Source organism: Brassica rapa, chromosome A07, assembly GCF_000309985.2.
Source record: "Brassica rapa cultivar Chiifu-401-42 chromosome A07, CAAS_Brap_v3.01, whole genome shotgun sequence".
Taxonomy (NCBI): Eukaryota; Viridiplantae; Streptophyta; class Magnoliopsida; order Brassicales; family Brassicaceae; genus Brassica; species Brassica rapa.
Genome location: NC_024801.2, coordinates 24,498,691 through 24,519,969, shown reverse-complemented (window position 1 = coordinate 24,519,969; position 21,279 = coordinate 24,498,691). Strand labels below are relative to the sequence as shown.

General features: G+C 34.4%; 5 protein-coding genes, 1 long non-coding RNA gene, 1 other non-coding gene and 1 pseudogene across 7 annotated transcripts; 1 reads left to right on the top strand and 7 right to left on the bottom strand.

Moving 5' to 3' along the window:
* Positions 1-81: 81 nt before the first annotated feature.
* LOC103831364 (60S ribosomal protein L34-2) lies at positions 82-1,346 on the bottom strand. The gene is made up of 4 exons (XM_009107268.3): positions 1,127-1,346; positions 969-1,048; positions 474-583; positions 82-384 (listed from the first exon to the last, which is right to left on the bottom strand). Exons 1-4 carry the CDS (start codon positions 1,203-1,205, stop codon positions 291-293), a joined length of 363 nt encoding a protein of 120 aa, XP_009105516.1. The 5' UTR covers positions 1,206-1,346; the 3' UTR covers positions 82-290.
* On the bottom strand, positions 707-795 carry LOC117127013. The gene has a single exon (XR_004449773.1). It is a non-coding gene; the product is annotated as a small nucleolar RNA snoR110 (small nucleolar RNA).
* A 2,654-nt stretch (positions 1,347-4,000) lies between the features above and the next one.
* Positions 4,001-5,883, bottom strand: LOC103831363 (annotated as a pseudogene).
* Positions 5,884-6,407: 524 nt separating this feature from the next.
* LOC103831509 lies at positions 6,408-7,067 on the bottom strand. Its single transcript, XM_009107389.2, has one exon. It carries the CDS (start codon positions 7,065-7,067, stop codon positions 6,408-6,410), a length of 660 nt encoding a protein of 219 aa, XP_009105637.2.
* A 1,145-nt stretch (positions 7,068-8,212) lies between these two features.
* On the bottom strand, positions 8,213-8,772 carry LOC103831362 (putative defensin-like protein 66). The gene is made up of 2 exons (XM_018653060.2): positions 8,632-8,772; positions 8,213-8,546 (listed from the first exon to the last, which is right to left on the bottom strand). The coding sequence occupies exons 1-2, from the start codon at positions 8,702-8,704 to the stop codon at positions 8,371-8,373; spliced, it is 249 nt and encodes an 82-aa protein (XP_018508576.1). The 5' UTR covers positions 8,705-8,772; the 3' UTR covers positions 8,213-8,370.
* On the bottom strand, positions 8,257-17,804 carry LOC103831360 (CLAVATA3/ESR (CLE)-related protein 45). Its single transcript, XM_033274389.1, has 2 exons — positions 8,632-17,804; positions 8,257-8,546 (listed from the first exon to the last, which is right to left on the bottom strand). Exon 1 carries the CDS (start codon positions 17,746-17,748, stop codon positions 17,389-17,391), a length of 360 nt encoding a protein of 119 aa, XP_033130280.1. The 5' UTR covers positions 17,749-17,804; the 3' UTR covers positions 8,257-8,546; positions 8,632-17,388.
* LOC103831361 (putative defensin-like protein 66) lies at positions 9,195-11,869 on the bottom strand. The gene is made up of 2 exons (XM_018653100.2): positions 11,697-11,869; positions 9,195-11,609 (listed from the first exon to the last, which is right to left on the bottom strand). Exons 1-2 carry the CDS (start codon positions 11,767-11,769, stop codon positions 11,425-11,427), a joined length of 258 nt encoding a protein of 85 aa, XP_018508616.1. The 5' UTR covers positions 11,770-11,869; the 3' UTR covers positions 9,195-11,424.
* Positions 17,805-18,600: 796 nt separating the features above from the next.
* LOC117126454 lies at positions 18,601-19,808 on the top strand. The gene is made up of 2 exons (XR_004449037.1): positions 18,601-18,810; positions 19,567-19,808. It is a non-coding gene; the product is annotated as an uncharacterized LOC117126454 (long non-coding RNA).
* Positions 19,809-21,279: the final 1,471 nt, after the last annotated feature.

Sequence of the window (21,279 nt, the reverse complement as noted above, 5' to 3'; positions counted from 1 at the left end):
AAAATTAAAAGATTTTATTCTTAATCATTACTAATGTTCCTGAGTGATATTCCCAGGAATCACATTTATAACAAAGTAACCAACGCTAAGTGTGGTCAACATATATAAAACGAGAAGACAAGATTTGATAAATGTCGACAGAGTAAAGACCACAACGAATAACAAAAGCGTAAAAATTTTGACGAACACATAATGTTTCTCTCAACGTCTGCAACCAGTAACTATTGCTAGGACAGAGTCACACAACAATTAAATTTTTTTTTTTTTAAGAAAAGGAGAAAAAAGGATCTCTAGCTCTTGGGAGCGACCTTTTCCTTGGCCTTTTGGAGCTTCAAGACCTTCTTCACAATCTTTTGCTCTTCCACAAGGAAAGCACGGACGATTCTGTTGACACAAGACATTAGTAAAAGATGTTAGATTTGAAGTTTTGCTATTTGGTCAAATTGTTACAGAAACGAGCTAAAGAAACTAACCTCTCCCTAACAGCCAAAGCGGACAAAACACCACCATAAGCACGGTTCACGGTCCTCCTGTTTCTGGATAATCGAGACCTCTTGTACTCAGCAGGCCTCAAGTGAGGGATCTAAAGAAACAAAAAGATGAACGTGTTAGATTCAGATGAAATTACCAAGAGAAATGACGATCACATCCACCTAGTAATAACTATTTGAAAAAATGAGACATGTAACCATTTCGAACATGATAGAGATTTCTGCCACCGAGTAAAACAGTAATGTCCTTAAATACAAAAAAAGGAGAAAACTTTGAAAAGACAAAGGCGGCACTAAATGTAGCTTATGATAAAGTTATGTCCTGGTGTGGGATTCAATCTAACCAGCACAAGACCGTCAATAAGCACGGACAAAAACAAACCTATACACAACAACTACATTTGCATTGATCTACACAACACTACAATCAATATTAATCCAAGAATCGATTTTGAGATAAGATCAGAGAGGACTTACACCCTGGATACGCTTGCCGGTAACAGGGCATTTTGGTCCACTTGCACGCTTCTTAGTGGTCTGGTATGTCAATTTACCACCTGCAACAAAACCAAACATTCAAAGATGTCAATACATTTAAAAACAAAACTCTATAGTTTGGTTTTTGAGAAACTGACCTGGGGTTTTGACGATCCTGTGCTGGTTGGACTTGGTGGCGTAGCTGTGACGCGAACGGTATACAAGGCGCTGCACCATTTCTCCTTTTAGGTCTTTATCCTCCTCGACGACGGAGCAGAGAAGAGGCTGCGCAGCTTATTATATCTATTTAAAGCCTTTTCTACTACTACTCTCTTTTGCCCTAGTTCGGACGGTCCAGATCATATCTTGGGATATGAAATTCAACGGACCAGATTTGTCGTTTTGGGCTGTTTTTTTTGTACAATGTGATATCTTATTAATAAGCCCACGTATGACTCGGGCTGTCCAGAAATAGTCCATGACTCTTCTTCATGCTTAAATCACTTGGCCACTAATTATTCAGATTTAACTTTTGATTATTAGATTTCCACACAGAGTTTTGGTTTTCCTTTTGACTGTCCCACCTAAAATACGCAAGAAAGACGCTTGTTGATAACATTACCATCTCCTTGTATCCGTCCTACACATAATGCTATATAATACACAAATAACAGGGTGAACGTCGCTTTATTTGTAACCAAAATATTAGAGGTCGAGATCATTTCTCACCACAGTGGGAACTCTCTTCCCACTAGTTATCTACTTAGGTCTTTTATACTACTTCTCACGACCTGTCATACCTTCTTTTCGTTTGAATATGGAAGAACTGACATAAATATATTTGAAGCATTGTGCTGAAACTATGTACACAGTTTTAATTGCAAAATGTTTTGATACTGGAAATCTGTTCTTGATTCTTTTCTACACATAAATGATCTAGGTTTATATATATGCAACATACAAATAGTGGATATATTATCCTCTAAGCTACTGAATATACATCGCAATTAAAAAGAATCATATTTTATATTTAATCTGTTAAAACAAGAATACAAATTTGAATTAACCATAACTTTTTCTAAATATTTACAAGTTAATGCTGCTGCAATTAAATTTAACTAAAAGTTTTTAGAAAATATTTGAAATATCATATACGATTTTCCTAATTAATTAAAAACCAGAATTTCCTAAAACTAACAAACGACACTAACTAAACCTAACTTCCCCTATTAATGCTCATATCTCACAATATATACTCATGTTGGAAAATATAGAAATTTATTTGATTAGCTTAAAAAAAAATTAGAATATAAAAAGTTTCAAATCTTTGAAAATTGAATAACTCTAGATTTAATCAGGGCGGCTGCTTAAAAAACTAAAATTAAATCATTCATTGAATAATATCAATTTTAATCAAAATTTTAAATAACAACAGAGTTTAATTAGAATTTAGAATCATCACTCGAACAAAAATTATGTTTAGACTTAAAAACACATGAACGAATAACATCCTTTAAATCATTCTCAGTAGTTGGTAAAACTCTTAATAAAATACTTAGAGAGCCGGTTATGTCAAATAAAATATTGATTGATTTGGCCATCTTATATTTGTTTTAGTTTGCCAAATAAAATGTTAATTTTGTCTATTTCAAAGAATAATTAGTTAGCACCTTTAATAAGTCGGTTTATGGTTCACAATTTGAGGACTGACTCTGGATATGGGTTAAGTCCATCTTCATTCGTTACTTGTAATATTTACCCATACGACGATATGCTTGCGTTGCGTACCAGATCCGTATTCAACAATGACTGTTTCCCACTATTTAATCACTGCATCTTATATTATCCGCGAATATGCATTGTCACGAATGTACTATAGACCAAATATCATTACAAATACATGCAGTGACTCACCTAAAAATATGCATTGGCCTGTCTGGCAACGATCGTACTGGACTGTCTTAATTTCTTCAGACTCAGCTTCGTCCTTATGCGTGAATACTTTGTCCGTGGCGTCGAGCACAGACTTGTTATACGCATATTCACTCTGATTCATAAATACATACAAAAAGAAAGGAAACACATTTAACCAAAAAAAAAAAAATGGAAACACATACTCCTAACAAAAATTTAATAAAATTAGTAAAATAAACTATATTTAATATCATTGGATAAGGGGATCAGTGGCACAGGGAGAGCCAGACATTTGTGTAGAGATAGATATTATAATAATCGTAACGTTTGTATTATTCTTAATTAGGATAAGTAAGCGAGATTCCTGTTGCCCGAAGCTTATCCTTAAATGGAAAGGCGAGATAAGCACGCATTTTAAAAACTTTATAATATACTAATAACTCAACAAATGTGCCGCCCAGATGACCTAATTATATTCGGCCACGCCATAGTTTGTTGCCATTTAACAACCACGTCGTATCTCATAATTAAGCAAACTCTACTTTTTTTTTAACGCTGATTTATTACGATCTTACAATTATGATATAGGAAAGATTACATAGACGATTCGACAACCGACAATACTACCTGCCTTATGAAGACCTACGCCTAACTGCATCACCTGAGCCGTCCTACGAAGATCCACGCCTGACCAGATTTACTTGCACCATGTTGAAGATCCCTTGCAAGTTTTTCCTCCGTAGTCTGCATAATTGTTTAATAAATCGCTCTCTCCGGAACTTGAAACCTGGATTTCCTGTAATCTGCAATAAATTGCATAGTCTGGGATTCGAACCCCAGACCTGGGTGTAGAAGCTTTTAAACCTTAACCAATAGGCTACGGTGCTTCCACAGCAAACTCTACTTGCTTTTTCTTAAAAGCTCAGGAGATTATTTCCAATTATACAGAAGATAACATTGAATAATAATGGCGCAAGTTTTTTCCAATATACAAAACAAATAAACGAATCTTTTGATTTTCTCGATCATTACTGGAGGAGATTTTATGCACTTACTATAATTAGAATGGTCTGCATTTTCCAGTTTAACCTTATGTTCTTTCATTACAAAACCCATTATGATCTCTGAACATCTCTGTCAAACAACTTCAATAATATTTAAAACTGCATATATCTCGATGACGATTACACGTTAGAACTTACTATTATAAGATTTAAACGGTTAATGCTCATAACTTTAACATTCCCCGAATTTAAGTATGGTAATTAGCGTCAAGAAGACGATGACCCACCAACGTTGTCTCCATCTTCTCCACCATTATTACAGCTCTGAGTGTTCAGACAGAGACGAGGTTGATCCTCCATCGACAAGATCTCTCTGTTCTTCCCGTTGAGAAGTGAATACTTATTATTATGCATCCATACTTTAAGAACTCCTCTCTCGATCCCATTCTCGCTACAGAACTCTCTCACCGACTTCTCATCACAGCCGTTGATCTTCCACCCCGCTTTCTCGGCGAAGGCTCTCATCTTAATCTTCTGCTCCGCCGTGAACTTAGTCCTCGTCCGTTTCCTCATTCCTCCTTTTGAGCTGTTCTCCGATCTTACCGCCGCCGGATCTTGATCCGCCGGTCCAGGGAAACCGGAGCTGAGAGAGAGAAGCATGTGATGTGGAGCTGAAGTGTAGTAAGAGCAAGGAACAGGGGAAGCCACGTTGTGAAGCGACTGCGACGGTGGAGATTCTGTTCCGGAGGGAGAGGAAGTGGGATGCGAAGGGAGGAAGTTGAGATGGTCGGAAGGGTCACGGCGGTGGAAATTACGGTGGCAGCCGCAAGCGGCGCAGCGGAGAGAGGAAGGGTCGGTGGGAGTTGCGGTAGGGGTTGGCATGAACTCGCCGCAGCCGTCGAGCGCGTGGCCGCCGAGGTTAGCCGCGTGGTTTTTCAGACACTCTTTGTAACAGACACCCATTTCTCCGGCTGTGGTTAGTTCTCCGGCGACGGGAGAGTTTGTTTGTGTTTTGAAGACAAATCCATAGCTTTACTTTACTTCTCTCTTTATAGTGTGTTAACTCTCATCTGATTAACGTAGTTTAAAGAGGAGATTAGGTTTTGTGGGATTTATTTTATTTTATTTTTATAATTTTAAATTGAAAACTAAGTAAGTGCATGTGACTATGATGTAATTATATCGGTAAAGAACATGGCAGTGATGAAATATAATTAGGTCTTTTAAAATGTAATAAGTGCTTACCTACAAACGTCCAAAACACACACAGTAAAATAATGCACACATTTACTGTATATCAAATGAAAAGCTACAACACATTTTAATACATAGTATATTATTGAATATTTTATCACTTGATGTATATTCATACGTTATATACCATATAATATAATAAAATAATGGGTCGTATCACAAGCTTTTCTTCAATGATTTTACAAGACATTTTGTAAGTTATGGGTTTTCACTTTTTCACCAGTGGGTAACTTGTTGATGGAGATGAAGAAATTGGTAAAGCTAATAATAATTTTCTTTTTATCATTGCTCAAAAAAAATGTTTTCTTTTTATCAATAATAGTATATATTATATTCGACGGAGAGGGAAGGACTTAGTCCAAAGCGTATACGTGGCCAATGCCCATTACATGCATCGTACTAGAGGACAATACCAGCTGCCCTGCAATTTTATTTTTAAAGTTCACGCCAGAGGCCCATGTTTTAGTAAATTTCTCTGTCTCAGCTCTACATTTCTATCTGCTTCGTTTTAACCTTTTTTTAGCTTGTTTTGTTTTTGGTTGTCAACGGTCATAAAATGAATAGCGACCATTTTCTTATGTACGTTTTGCATTTTTGTTTATATAATGCCAGTTATTACTTTAGATGGCAACTTTCCAATTAATCGATTAATCGAAATTAATTATTAAGTGTTCTGTGGTTTCTTCTAATGTAGGTAATTACGTGTTCAACGTTAGTATTTGACTTGCGCCAATGTGCTACATGTCCTTTTTTGTAGAAATTAGAAACATCCCTGAGCTAGATACTTGTTTTGGATGAAGACTTCATACTTCGCAATAGTGGAGCACATAAGAGTTTGCCGTGACAATTGCCAAACTCCATTTTGTAATTTAAATCATACAAATTTGTCTTTTTTTTTTTTTTTTTTGAAACACTATCATACAAATTTGTCTAATTTCCTTAACCACTACCTTAAAGTCGCTTATCTCTTGACCAACCTCTTCTTCACACATCTTGTCATTACTGTGGCGCCGCAATGTGGTCTTCCTCCTTTGCATTTTTCTTAAGTTAAGCTTTCGGTCACCACTATGTTTGGATGTCATTCTCTTCTAATCACCACAATAATTACTTTCTAAATTTTTGTTCTGTTATCCAATTATATTAAGGTTTTTAAGCACCATATTCCGTATCCAATAATATATTTATATATTCTATCAGTTTTAAAACCTATCGCAGAATTAATATATGTTTTTTTTTTTGTGCAAACTCTACTTTTCATTCATAATTGTTAAGTTGGGTTTAAAGCCCACAGGGCCTGCTTAGCAGCAGAATCAGCCCTTACATTTTCCAATCTTGGAATGAAATTGAAAGAAATAGACTTAAATGAAGTGGTTAGACAGTAGATATCGCTGAGTACTCCAAAGATCTCAAGTTTCATGATCTTCTTTTTGATTGTGTTGATGAGGACCTGAGAGTCAGAGAGAACTGCGATTGAGTCGATACCATTGGATAGGGCAAAGTTCATGGTAGTGAGAACCGCCAAAGCTTCTGCCAAAAGGGGCGAGTCGACAAAAGCCGAGGTCGCTGAGTGGTGGGTGAACGAGGTCCCGTCCTCAATAATCCAGCCTAGTCCCGCTTCTGCTGTTGAGGAGTTCCAAGCTGCATCAGTAAATACCTGCCTTTGCTCCGATCGTCTTTGAGTTTGTTCGATGATAGCTACAGGTTTTAGAGACTTCACGGGCTTTGGGGTTTGCGCATTCGCCCATTCCCTTGCATCAGAAAGGGCTTTTTGGATTGTTTCAGCCGGCGTGAAAAGACGCTTCTGGAAGATAAGTTGGTTCCTTGACAACCAGATCGACCAACACGGGTACAACGTTGAATTTTGCGCTAAACTGGAAAATGGGTGAAACCAGGGTTCTCTATAACCATAACTTCTTCTATGAATCATTGGTTTCTACCTTTCTATTGGCAGTGTGTCAACAGACCACCTGTCCTCCCAGCTCACTCCTTAACCTTACCCACTTCAAACTACCAATTTATGGTCATACTTTTGTTGGGTCGAGTTAAATTTACGAGTATATATACGTAAATGATGTAACGTTTATAAAATACTTGTTTCAATGGAATATATGCATAAAAGTTTTGTTACAATTTTGTATTTATTACCCAACAAAAATGTGGACATTTACAAGTACTGGAGTCTGGAGAAGGAGAAAAAATTAGCCGTATATATATTTTAAAACGACCAACTGCGAATCACCGTCCAAGAAGACTTCCGAGTAGACGATGCGCTTTGTATTCCAGAGCGACGATCCTATGTTGAATAACTTTGTCAATGCTATGAATGAGATGTTTGTGGCGTTGTCCAGATAAAATCGTGTCCAAGAGATATTTTCTCTGTATTTATGATATGATGATATCATTGATATGTTGTTGTTTGGAAGACGAATCATAGTAAAATGTAGTCCATTTTACTGAGACTTGTATTAATAAGAATCTAAAGCGTATCAACTCAATCTTGATCTGCAGATAAACCAATTAAAAAGAGCTATGTCAGTCTATGTCTAAATGGTCCAAATATAAGGACAAGCGAAAGTATTTTGCAAAAACAGCGGTATGTAATGACTCTGCCCTGCATCTTTGAAGTTTAAAATAAGTTTGGTGTTTAAAAAATAAAAGGACAAGCGAAAATGTGATATCTCGTTTTATCTTGCTCTCCACAAAACGTAGCTCTGCTCCGTTCTCCATTTCCTCATGTCATTCCCCACGTATAATTTGTTTTCATATCATATGTATGATTAGCCCGATCAGCATAATCATCATAATCATTTCCATTGATGAACCACACATAAAATTAGTTCACGCGATTTTATCAATTTCATATTTCCCAACTAATGAGGTTTTGGTATAGGTGTCTGGATCTCACCACTAACTAAAACCTCATAGGCTCATACAACCTCATACATCATGATTTTCCAATACCGGGATCTCATAACTCTCCTGTAACAGAAGCTCAAAAACTAACCAATCAAATAATTATTTACATATTTAAAATACATCACAGATAATGAATTCCATCATATAACAACGGCATTAGCATTTTAAAAGCAAAATCATTATTTAATACGCAAATGACATTAACGGAAGTTCACACTTATTTGATCTTTTCACCGAAAAAGAGAACACCATAGTTAAAGACATATTAAATATGTGGACACAACATATTTGATGAGAGAGGACATATTACACATTTAGTCTGATGAACAACAACAGCGATATGTAGAAATTTTAGGATCGGATTGAAAGCAAAAACCGTTTTTATAAGACAATCCTACACAATATTTATCGCATTTTCCATCTTCAAATTTTTCAGAACAAACTCGTCCACACATCGGAGCCGCAGCTTGCACAAAGATCCCCGTTTCAACTACAAATCATTAAAAAAGGAAAAATTGGCGAGGGATACAAAATTATATACATAACAGATATATTTTGAGAAGAAAAACATATACCATTGAAAAGATCACATGAAATGGCCGCCATAGCAACAAGAGCGAAAGTAGTCATCAATTTGAAAGAACCCATGTAATACTCTTTCTACTACTCAGTTTCTTACCAAACAAATTTTTTATATTTCTGAGATTTAGTTTAATGTCCATTAGTTAACCATGAAAATGATGTATTTATAAATTGCATAACCCTGTAAATAGTTTGAATAGATCAATATCAACATAACAGAAAAAGTAATGAAATCTTCTCATTTATTTCTCATCCAGATCATTGTCTATTGATGTACACAAATTCTCCATAAATGGAGAGTGATGATTAAAAGAATATCTTCTTTGACCAAAAAACAATATCAGTAGGTTTTATGTTTTGCCGTTTATTACAAATCTACTCATCAATCACGCCTAATTAGAATTCAAATCACAATTATCGACTCTATTTGACCACACAATAACAATAAGCTATAATTCTGCTAATGCAGTAAAAATCTATCAGTTAATAATGTTGAAACTATGTTATTTATTAGTTTATAGAGTTATTAATTTACAAAAACGTTCATTTTTTTAGATATTTTACTATTTTTATTTATAAAATAAAAAATATTTGATTTTACAGTATATACATGAATTAAATTTTAGAAATTAGACTTTCATACTTTTTATAATATTATTAATGTATATTTTTATGTTTTATAGAATTCAAATGTGGTTTTAGATATAATTTTACTAAATATTATCAAAATATATTGATATTTTAAGAAAAGTAGAGCTAATTTTGTTATGAATATAAAACCAACAATGTAATGTTTAGTTTGTAATTACATAAAATTTATATATAGATAGATTGTTAATTTATAATTTTAATGGGACCATATAGTTATATATGATTTTCTAAAAAAATATTATCTTATTGTTTTATCAATTTGTGTTATATTTTGAACCGCCAACTCGGAAAAAGGAAAAAAATATTAATTTATATTATTTATAATTTATCGAATATTAATTTATAAAGTTTTTATTGTAGTTCGTCGACAGGACATTAACAATGTAACAATTTGTTCACTTATCTTTTACAATCAGGGTCTTTTAAACTGATTTATGATTGATTAAAAGATCATGGGTCAAAGACTCAAACAACATCATAAATACAGATTATAACAATGTCCTAAGACCATGATTAATGCAGGCTCTTAAGAAGGTGTTTTAATGTAATTAGGAATTGTTTTTTAAAAAAAATCCTCCTATATACTAATTGAGAAGTCACTAAAGTGATTTATGTTGATGTGTCGCTCATATGAGAGATTTTCAATTAATTGTTATAATTTTATTGATTGATGGTTTTTAGTTTTTTTATTTATTTAATTAAAGTTTTAAAAGGAAACTAACCCTACAATTACCTAATCTAATATATGTTTCCAAACATACAATTAAACATCTTAAATATAGATAAAGTAATATAATTTATTTATAAAAACAATTAAATATCATAGATTACATTATATATATTGATAATATACATTTAAATAGAAATGATACTACATAAACAATTATAAAACAGTTTTTAATATATTTATATTAGTAGTGAATACAATAAATCATAGATTCCAGAAAAATAATTAATGTAAAACTAATAATATTAATTAAACTCACTCATTCACTATATATGTATATATTCTAACACGTTTCAAATGAATGCAAAACAATCAAATATGTAATTTTAAAAAATTTTCATCATTTTTCAATGACAATGTGACATCATAGATAAGTTATCACTTTTAGAAATGATTAAAATATTTTTTATATTTTTAAACATAAAATTTATATGGTAAATCATTTAAAATTATATTAATCAATAAATGTTATTTAATTCATCTATTAATATAAACAGATGAATTAAAATTATTATATGGTAAGTCACTTAAAATTATATTATATGGTAATTTATTTAGAATTATTATATAGTAAGTTATTTAAAATTAAATTAATCAAAGTATTTTTCACATGCTTTTCCTAGAGTTAATACTCTATTAATATTGTTCATATAGCTTTGATTATAATAAAATTAGTATGCTTGTTTTGAATAGTCAAAAAATAAAGGAGACATAAATAAAAAACAGGAGGGAAGAATAATAAAATGTGTTTGTTGTGTTCTTGTTTTTTTTATATTCTTATGTATTTAATTTTATTTATTTGTCAAGATGCATGTATTTTTTGTGTTATTATAAATGTGAGCTAATTAGTTTTATGTGTTTTTAAAATATTGCGATAAATTGAGTAAGAAATATCAATAAAATGACTTTTTCTACAATTGTTAAAGTTAAAGATATAAAATATAATGTAAATTACAAGTAGGATAAATTGTTTCAAAATAATAAAATGTATATTTTGCGGTATAATAAACTTTTAAAATGTACAATAATAAAATTTTAACAAATTTTATGTAGATAAAAATATTTTATTTTGATATAATATTAGATAAATGGGATTCACAACCTTTAGAATTAAATGACAGAACCTTTCAACATAAATGAGATTCACAACCTTTAGAATTAATTGAAATTGCTATTATTAATAGATAACAACAAAAATAGTTAGATTATTAACTGGTCTCAGGGATCATCAAAAACATGAAAATACACCAACATTTCCAGATACAATTCTATCTGAAACAAAAAAATACGTGAAACGTTAACGGAAGACATCAAGTTCACACTTATTTGATCTTTCCACTGAAAAAGAGAACACCATAGTTAAAGACTTAAGGAAACAACATATTGATCAGAGAGGACTATTACATATTTAAAAATTTAGACAACAACACCAATATGTAGAAATTTTAGAAGGAAATCCTTCGGATAGAACGCAAACACCGTTTTTATAAGACAATTCTACACAGTATTTATAGCAGTCTTGATTTAAGAATTTTTCAGTACAATCTGGTCCACATTTCGGAGCCGCAGCTTCCACAAAAATCCCCGTTTCAACTATAAATCATTAAAAAAAAAATTAGAGAGGGATATAAATCATATATATATGTGTGTAAGATATTTTTTGAGAAGAAAAACATATACCATTAAAAAAATCACATGAAATGGTCGTCATAGCAACAAGAATGAAAGTAACCATCAATTTGAAGGAACCCATGTAAAATACTCTTTCTAATATTCAGTTTTTCTTTTTTGAACTGATTATTCGGTTTCTTATCAAACCAAAATTAAATATTTCAGAAATTTAGTTTAATGATCAATAGTCGACCATGAACATGATGTATTTATAAATTACATAAACTTGTAAATGGTAACTAGAAGAGGAATTTGACCGAAAAAGTTTGACTGGAACAATATGAAAGTAATAGAAAAGGAATAAAATCATTTCATGTATTTCTCATCAAAATTATTATGGAATAATTCTTTTTACATTTTGTTTATTTTTGTGGAACTAGTGAATGATTATTTCATTCTGATTTAAGTACATGTAAAATAATATCTGAATTAATGGAATAAATCATTCAAAAGTATTTTATCCAAAAATGAGGATACAGTTGCAGTCAAAAAGTTATGTCCAAGTATTTGAGCCTATCCAACTTCGTAGCTTCGCTTGTTAGAATAATAAACGTGGATATCTCTTTCAACTTTTTTCTTTCAAAAAAGTATTTCACAATATTTATGCTTCTAGTCTTCTTCTCTTTTGTTCTTTTAAATAATGATAAAAAATTGTTCAAAATTGGAGTTTTAACCTTGATACATCGTTATCTTGGTTCCAAAATGAGAATTAAAAAAATGAACTACTTACTTTTTTTTTTTTTTGCTAAATTGTAAATATCATTTCATAATGAAAGTTGAGATTTTACAAGATGTGATTAACAACTAGAAGATCTCAAAACTTGTTTCCACGGCAAAAAAAGTAAAAACATGGAAACAAAATCAATCAATACTTTAGCCGTTCTGCGTTGGAGCGAACATGACCAAAAGTAATGATACAAACTTGAGAAGTCCGAGCGAGAAGACAAGCCGAGACAGGTTTAAAGGGAGAGGACCGAAGACTAGTGAACGAGAAAGCACAACACTCACAAGAAGCTGATTCATCCGGCTACCTGGACAATTTGTCATCTCTCAAAAGAACAAACACAAGCCCGCTCAAAGACTGCCCTCAAGGTCCGAGCTGGGACACGGTCTGAGCCAAGATCCGACAAAAGACAGGACAACACTAACCACAGAAGCTTAATAGCGCTCAACTTCCTCAACCACGCTCGTCCTCTAAGCCGGTGAAGAGAAAGGGGCAGCATCACCACTTCCGAGCCTTACTACCTCCTCTAGGAACAAAGTGAAACCCTGAAACACCAAGAAAACGAAGAGCCTCCACCTCCACTACCCGTATCAGCTGAACCTACAATCAAAACCCAGACAACCAAGCAACACCAAATCCGACACAAAGGAGGGATGAGGAGCTAATTAAAGCTACACTCAATATCAAACACCTAAGCTTGACCCATGGAGAGACGAACAAGCCGCCTCCAATCCTGAGTCTGAAGTCCCGAGACCACGAGCTCGTAGTGGTGCACACCCAAATGACCCTTGACAGATAAGACAACTTTCACAGCGACAATTTAAACCAAACCATTAGGGTTTTGCGGTGGACGGAGAGGCGGCGCAAGAACTGATGAGGAGAGGCTGCGAAGATGCGGTACAGTCGCTAGAAGCACCAACATCTGAGCTCTCTCAGCACGGCGAGTCCTTCAATCGAAGAGATGGAGAACGCTAGTCAAGACCAGAAACAGAGCGCTGATTCACCGACCGGACCCATGACGGAGTAGCAGATGGACATATGGGAGCGACAGTGGCCCTCTCACAACGCCGAGAGGCGCCGGAGAGGCGAGTTGAAAACAACGGCGGCTGCTCTCGAGACGAAGGGTTTCAGAGAGAGATGTTGGGGCGCGTGGGTGGCACGCCCTTTTGTCTTGGGGTTGAAATGAACTACTTACTATGAACAATTTTAGTTATGTAATGTTACTGTTAAATTGTAGACATTGCTTTTTAAATCAAATTGTTTTATAGAGTTACAAAGAAATCAAACATTATTGATGAATATTTGGGTGTTACTTAAACAGAAACCTAAATTGATATTGCTTCCAATTCATTAATGTATAGTTTAGAGCATACTCTCTTGAATTAATGTAAATGTGAATTTATTTATCATAAGCTAGCAAACCACTGCCGATAAAAGTACTCTCTGCGTGCAGCAATAATGAATATCAGTAGGTTTTACGTTTTATCTTTTATTACAAACCTAGTCATCAATCATGCCTAATTAGAATCCAAGTCACAACTATCGACTCTGTTTGACCACACAATAATAATAACAAGTGTATAATTCTTCTAATAATTTCGTTGACAGGACACTGATGATTTAACAGTTTATTCACTTACTTTTACAATTAGGGTCTTTTAAACTGATTTGTGATTGATTAAAAAATCCAGGGTCATCATAAATACGGATTATAACGAGAAACCTTTCCTAGAGGTTGAAGCAGCGACGGGATGTTCTCACGGGTGGCGAGGCATCTTGGTGGGGAGAGACCTAATGGCAGAACACTTGGGCTGGGCCATAGGGGATGGAGAGTCAGTGAGAATCTGGGACGATGCCTGGCTGTCGACCGAATGTATACAGAGACCTATGGGCCCAGCAACAGAAGCATCAAAAGATATGATGGTAAAGGCTCTATTCCAGGAGGGAACTCAAAAATGGGACGAGGAAAAGGTAGAGCGACTACTACCGGAGCTGGGAGAATCAATCATGAGTATAAAAACAAGCAGACAAGGAGGCCCAGATCGAAGAATATGGCTCCGGAACCCAGCAGGGGAGTATACAGCCAAAACAGGGTATGTAGCAGCTCTGGAAAGAAGAGCGTCGAATCCAACAACGCAAAGAGAGAGGGGCATTAACAGTAGATGGATCGAGGACTTATGGAAACTTAATATCCCACCAAAGATGAAGCTCCTGTTATGGAAGGCTTCCCATAACGCCTTGCCTGTAAGTGAACGACTTGCAGCTAGACAGATCATCCCAAACCCGAAATGTATCAACTGCGAGGAAGCGGAAACTGTGATTCACATGGTCTTCCTCTGCCCATCAGCAAGAGAGGTTTGGAGAAAATTCCCTAGTAAGGTTGAAATAAACCTTGATAATGTGACAAATTTTGCGGAGGGATGGAGACGAGTCAAGCGCATCATCTGTCTCCCTCCCACTGGAGTTCTCTCTGAAAATTTGGCAGCTTGGACGGTCTGGAGCATCTGGCTAGCAAGGAACCATCGTATATTCAGAGAGGAAAAGACATGTCCCCTTGAAGTGATGAATAGAGCTGTTCGCTTAGCAAGAGAGTGGCACCAAGCTCAACCGGTAGCGGAACAAGGAGTAAAAAGGATCAGGTCTGAATGGGAAGGACCAAGGAACGAGATAATCTGCCGGTCTGATGCGGCGTGGAGCAGGGAAGGACACCAGGCGGGTGTGGCGTGGGAATTTGTAGGCAGTGGGAAGGAACATCTCTGTTCAGGGTCCCAAACTTTTGCAAATGTTAAAACACCCCTTGTGGCGGAGGGGTTGGCGGTACTGGCTGCGATGGAGGCAGCGATTTCGTTGGATTTCAAACAAATCTCTTTCGAGTCTGATTCAAGTAAACTGATGACGGCAATCAAGGATGGCTCAAATGTTTCAGATTTGCACGGAATCCTCAGCGACATCAACTCTCTATCTTTAGCCTTTGTTTCTGTTTCCTTTTATTGGGTCAGTAGATCTTCTGTTTCTAACGTGGATGGCTTAGCCAAACAGGTGTTAAGAAACCTTGTAATGAACCCAGTTTAATCTTTAAATGAAGTTTAGTTGTGACAAAAAAAAAAAAGTGTATAATTCTTCTAATAATTTCGTTGACAGGACACTGATGATTTAACAGTTTATTCACTTACTTTTACAATTAGGATCTTTTAAACTGATTTGTGATTGATTAAAAAATCCAGGGTCATCATAAATACGGATTATAACAATGTCCTAACGATCTTATCAATGACCAAACTGGCACGCGCATCACGCAATTCGGCCACTCAAATTGGAAGAAAAAGTAAAGTGTAGACTAAATTTTAGATGTCATATAATCAGGGGATCATTTTGGTGTAACGTTTACATCTATATCTATTTTTAAAAGAAAATTGATATTGATATTTGTAACGTCGGAAACATGATGATATATGAACACTATAACTGCGGCATTGTCAAAAAAAATATTTCGAAAAAACATAAAAAAAAAACTCTTACAAATAAATAACTATAGAATGCTAAAATCATATACATATCATCACATTTTCCACCTTGTAAAGTTTGTTTAAATTGGCGACCATAAACATTATTATTGTTTTTTTTTAGGAAAACCATAAACAATTATTAATCATTTATCACCATATGTTTTTGAACTTTATTTGTTTGGTTTGTTTTCTGTTAGCATTAGCACAGTAACAAATAAGAGGTTAGGTGGTAACACAATAACACGACTAATACATATCATATATAGTCATGTCCGGTTCTGTGCATGATTCCAAATTTTAAAGAATTAATATAAATATGGTTTATAGCTGTCAAATTCTAAACAAATTTTCACTGGATTTTACACTAAATGTTTATGATAAACAGTTAATCCCTTAAATTTAAGGGCCTTCTCTGATCATACTAGCCAAAATTTCGTAGACATCAGCACATGTATTTTTACCACGCAAATTTTGTTTATGGATTCTTTCAACTTTTACCGTCAAGCACTATTGTAAGAAATAAATTGTCGAGCACAAAACATCTTTGGACCGAGCCTAACAACTAAACTAAGCAAACAATGATTAATCTCTGGACTGAACCGTCGTGAATGGCACTGCTTGCATCAGTGGTTAATGCTGAAACACTTCCAAAAATTTCCAAATATGTTACTCACCATACGAGTATAATGCTGAGAAGGGGGAGGTGGTTAATTTTCCAGAAGTTAAATTAGAACCTTAAGTCTTCGCTAGCTTGCTTCAGTTGAGCAAAGGAAGTCGGTCTATGAAGATGCTTATTCACTAAGGAGCAGAGGAGGAACACAGATTAAACCATCAAAAAATTTCAAGAAATGAAATGTACTACAGTTGGAGGACGAGGCAAACACAGTTGAGGAGGTTGCAATGGCCGTGGTCAATTCAACTAGCTCGGTTAGAGAGAGTTGGCTCTAATCTCTCACTCTCTCATTTTAGCCTATTTGATATTGGTCTAAAATATTGGTCTTATTAGGACTTAGCAGTCTAGTACTTTCATGTGGAATCCTTAGGTTTCTTTCAGCAGTTAGAACTTTGCTTAGAAAACTTTAATTTTCTTGGATTTTTCGTTTTCAGTGGTTGATAAGTCGGTTTTGTTAGAAAAATAGAATGGTTACCTTATAAGTTCAAATGTGACAGTGAAGTATAATCAAAACTTTAGAGATATTGTATATACACAAGATATGTTTTTGGAGCAATGCAGAAAAGAACAAAACTTAGAAGAACTATTGCAAACAAAAGAGTGAAGAAGACTTAGTCCAAGAAATATTTTGAAGAACAAAATATATATTCTCCATGTGTATCTGAACAGGCAGTGCTGTTATGCATACCAACTAACCTACCTCCAGCTTGATAAGGTTGATTGTTGAGCCTGTTTTTTTCTTCCCTTTATTTTCTATAGAATTTTGCCTTGTTCTGTAGTTGATTGTCGTTGTGCCACTCAAGAAAATGGCTCGGATTTGTTATGGATAGGATCGGATCCTCGTCTTACCCGTCTCTTGCTTGATTGGAAGGACTTCGTTGTCATATTCGTTTGTTCTTGTGTCTTCCCAGGCTTAACTTCATTCTTGTTAACCTCCTCAAGTAAGCGCCGGTTTCCACTGAGCATTACTTGATCTTCACAGTTGTGCCTATTGATGCTCCTTAGCTTAGCAATTTCACCTGGATGAACTCCAGCTCTGTCTCCTTGTGATTGTCTGTGGAAAAACTCTTTGTTTCTCAAGGCTGAGACATTATATCTGTGCTCTGATAGTAATCCTATGCAGACAAGAAGTAAAAGCATCATCCTTGTACCCAGCATTTCTGCTCTTAGGCAGACAAGAAGATTCAGAGTATCTTTCTTGTCTTCAAAGAAACAAGAGAAGGTTAGGGATGATAAGAATGAGATTTGTATCCAATCTAATTTCTGAATTTCATGTGTGTTCCCTCCCTGTAGATATAGTCCTTTAATGTATCAGTTCTTGGGATTTGGAAGAGAGCTTTAAAGTGTAAAAGCACACGGTGGGTCCCTGGGACCCTGAGGAATTTAGATTCACTTAAAAAAGCATTGCTTTGGAAATCTAAGTAAGATTAAGGCTGTTATTGGAAGAATCTGACAATGATTGTACAAAAGAGTTCAGTACACGAAAACCGCTGGGAAGTTAAGTATCTTTCTTCATGTGTTTCTCTACATCACTCTTCATTTCTCCTTTGCTTTTCTCTAATTATATGATTTGTCCATACCAATCTAGATTGTATAATTGGCCAATCTGGTTTCTTGTCCTGTTAAACTGATAAGCTTATACTTTCATGAACACCTTGCTCATGTTTTGTGAGATTCTCTGTATTCATCACCTACAAACTGCTTAGCCTAATCAAATTAATCAAATGATTTGGTTATAACTTATAAGCCACTTTACTATGGTGCTAATAGTTCGATTTTGTTATAACGGATGCAACAAGATAAACATCAGCGAGAAATTGTGGTGTTTCTTTCTAAATATTTGGAGGACTAGTTTAGAACAAAAACAAAATGAAAATTTTAGTTATTGGTTTAATTGTTGTTATTTTTCTTATCTGGTTTCAGACATGGTATATTCACCCCCGTCCAGTGATTTTTACTTGATTTGACGATTTGTACTTCCGAAACATAACAATGCCTTTATCTTTTTTTGGGACAGTGTGTTCAATACTAATCATTCAAGTTTTCGCCCTTTTTATGCTGTGGATTCTGGTTATCTCATAATTCCTTTGTTGTTAAGGAAAGTGTTTTTGTTTGTTAAACGCAGCAGCACAGCGGACGAGAGCCGTGGGCCATGCAAATCGCTGCTACAGCTACAGGAACAAGCTACTCTTATAAAGCATTAAACTTTGGAAAACAAAGGTACAACAGAGTAACCCTCTTCGAAAAGAAACAAATACTTTTTTTCTCTATTTAAGAACGATTCTTTATATTATTCTAAGATTCCTACCTTCACTTTAGGATTCATAGCTCACCTTTTTTAAGCAAGACATCGGCTGCACTGCATGTTTACTTGTGCTATCTCATCTTTTTTCTTCTCACAACATTGATATTCCAAAAATATCTTAACTTAAAGCCGGTTTTGCCTGCGATATCATGTAGTAGTTTAGTATAGAATCTACTGAAGATTAATTAAAGAAATCTAAATAGCATAGACCCAAAAAATTATTGAAGAACTCTGTAGACAGTATACTCTTCCACGTATCTACTGTAGAAATGAGAGATTCGATATTTCTTTGTGAAGTTTAAGATTCACCATAGCTAATTATTATTTTGGTTGTGTTTGTTTATGCTAATTAATAAGTTCCCCAATGCTTTTTCCCACCTTGTTTAATTCATCCACAGATCTTAATCCTCAATGCAATGATTCAAGAAAACACACTTTGGCTTGATATAGTTCCCGTAATTATTAAAACATTTCTAATTTATTCATAAAGGATGATCTTTTTCTTTATCCGACCTCCCTTTTATTTACTACTGTCATTTAAATTTCTTTTAATTCTGTTTTAGCACAAAAAAGAAATATTTTATCACATGTTACTTGGAACATTCTGAAGCATCAGGTTCTGTCTCAAAGTAACATATAATTTAAAATTTAGGATTGGATATTGCTTGCAGCCTCTAAAACAAAGCAGGAGGAGACTAGTCGTTGGTCCAAAAACACAAAATACCCATCTCCTGATTTTGAGCTCTCACTTTGTTTTTCTTTTCTCCGTTATCGAGGTTAGTCCTAAAGTTCCAACTTTTCCTTTACTTAAAAATACATTTTAAAAATAAGATAACGAAATCTTGAATATTGAGACTGTGTTTGCTTTGTATATTTTCTGATTTTTGAAGTTAAAGTAGTAATATTTTTTTCCGACTGTAGTCTTTGATGTGACTAATGAGATCTCTGATGTGGTCGGAGGGAAGCGGCCACCATGATATGAGAAAGGATCCAAAAGAAGTTAAAAGCAAAACAAAGCAAACTTGGGTTATAATTGAATTATGGATTGATGATCGTGATATTCCCTCGGTGGATAAAGCTTTACTGCACAATCATTATAAACAATGGTTGTGGTTGATTTCTAAATAAATAGTGAGGCTGCCATTGACAAATTGAGTCGAATCCCAATCTTGATTTAAATGGACGGCCTAGGGTTAACTGCTAAATTAACAAAAAAAAAACTATGATCGTACCGATCTGGCCTTGGCTGGCATCTGGTTTAGTCTGTACAAGCTAAACTGGTCTAGTAGGAAATTACAAAACAGCCCCTCGTCACAACATTCCTAGTTTCTAAGCATGAAAGTCCATCTTTGCTTATCTATAAATCCCATGTTTGGAAAAGCACTGCTATCAGGTTTGTTTTAAATGATACCAAGACTTGCAAATGTTCAACTGTCTTGATATAATGTTCCAAATGAGCATGGATATTTGCCATTTTGATGATACCCAAAAAAACGGGCCTATAGATGAATTGGGCCGAGTGTGAAAGAGAATTATTTTCCGAGTCCATGTGATGTGAAAAGAATGAAATTAGCTTTTGCCATGATTACTTTTATTTTATCCTTTTAGACATATTTTGGGGTAAATTCGAATAAGTCAAACATATAACATGTGAGCAGAACGTCCCTGAAGTTGGATCCAAGACTACATAGGATGCGTATTAAGTGGTGGCATCATGTGCACACTAGACAGTCTCGGTTTACATCAATCAAGTACAAGTGATGTATAACATTAATGCTTTTGCTTACTCCCAAACAAAGTTTGGTGAGTAAATCTATAGGTCTTGTAAATTATCATATTGTAAAATCATCATGTAAATATAAGGAATCCACCATTCTATATCACTGATTTTAAAAATGTTTGATTGGCAAAAAAAAATTGGTGTTTCATATTTGCCTTATCAATATCTGCTTTAAATCCAATTTTTAATCACCTGTTTTCTTCTAATTATTCAAACATTAACTGAAACTAGCTAACCAATTTTACCATATTTATTCACAAATTTTATTAAAAGGTTTCAACCAAACTGACCGTCACACCGCATATATCAGAGCTATAGTTTAAAGATACCAAGAACGTTTTCACATTATACTTGGAACAATTGGAAGGAAAAATAATTGCATTCAGACAAAATAAGATTTTGGCTATATAGATATCACGGGGTTTCTCAAATACATGTGCTTGGATGAGACAATGAAAAAATGTCCATAACTTCAACTTATATCTATCTCAGTCTCTCAAAATATTCGTGTTACATTATTCTTATATATATGCCCACATGAATAAAAGATATTCATATAACCAAAAGGTAGCCATGACAAGAAATTGACAAAGTTTTCTAAATG

Bases quoted from the DNA above. Each gene is read 5' to 3' on its own strand.
- LOC103831360 (XM_033274389.1), bottom strand. From the start codon at position 17,748: ATGCTGGGTACAAGGATGATGCTTTTACTTCTTGTCTGCATAGGATTA.
- LOC103831364 (XM_009107268.3), bottom strand. From the start codon at position 1,205: ATGGTGCAGCGCCTTGTATACCGTTCGCGTCACAGCTACGCCACCAAG. The intron at 1,049-1,126 runs GTCAGTTTCTCA...GTTTTGTTGCAG, and splicing joins CAGGATCGTCAAAACCCCAG to GTGGTAAATTGACATACCAG. The intron at 385-473 runs GTTAGTTTCTTT...TTGTGTCAACAG, and splicing joins GCTTTGGCTGTTAGGGAGAG to AATCGTCCGTGCTTTCCTTG.
- LOC103831509 (XM_009107389.2), bottom strand. From the start codon at position 7,067: ATGATTCATAGAAGAAGTTATGGTTATAGAGAACCCTGGTTTCACCCA.
- LOC103831361 (XM_018653100.2), bottom strand. From the start codon at position 11,769: ATGGGTTCCTTCAAATTGATGGTTACTTTCATTCTTGTTGCTATGACG. The intron at 11,610-11,696 runs GTATATGTTTTT...AATGATTTATAG, and splicing joins TTCATGTGATTTTTTTAATG to TTGAAACGGGGATTTTTGTG.
- LOC103831362 (XM_018653060.2), bottom strand. From the start codon at position 8,704: ATGGGTTCTTTCAAATTGATGACTACTTTCGCTCTTGTTGCTATGGCG. The intron at 8,547-8,631 runs GTATATGTTTTT...AATGATTTGTAG, and splicing joins TTCATGTGATCTTTTCAATG to TTGAAACGGGGATCTTTGTG.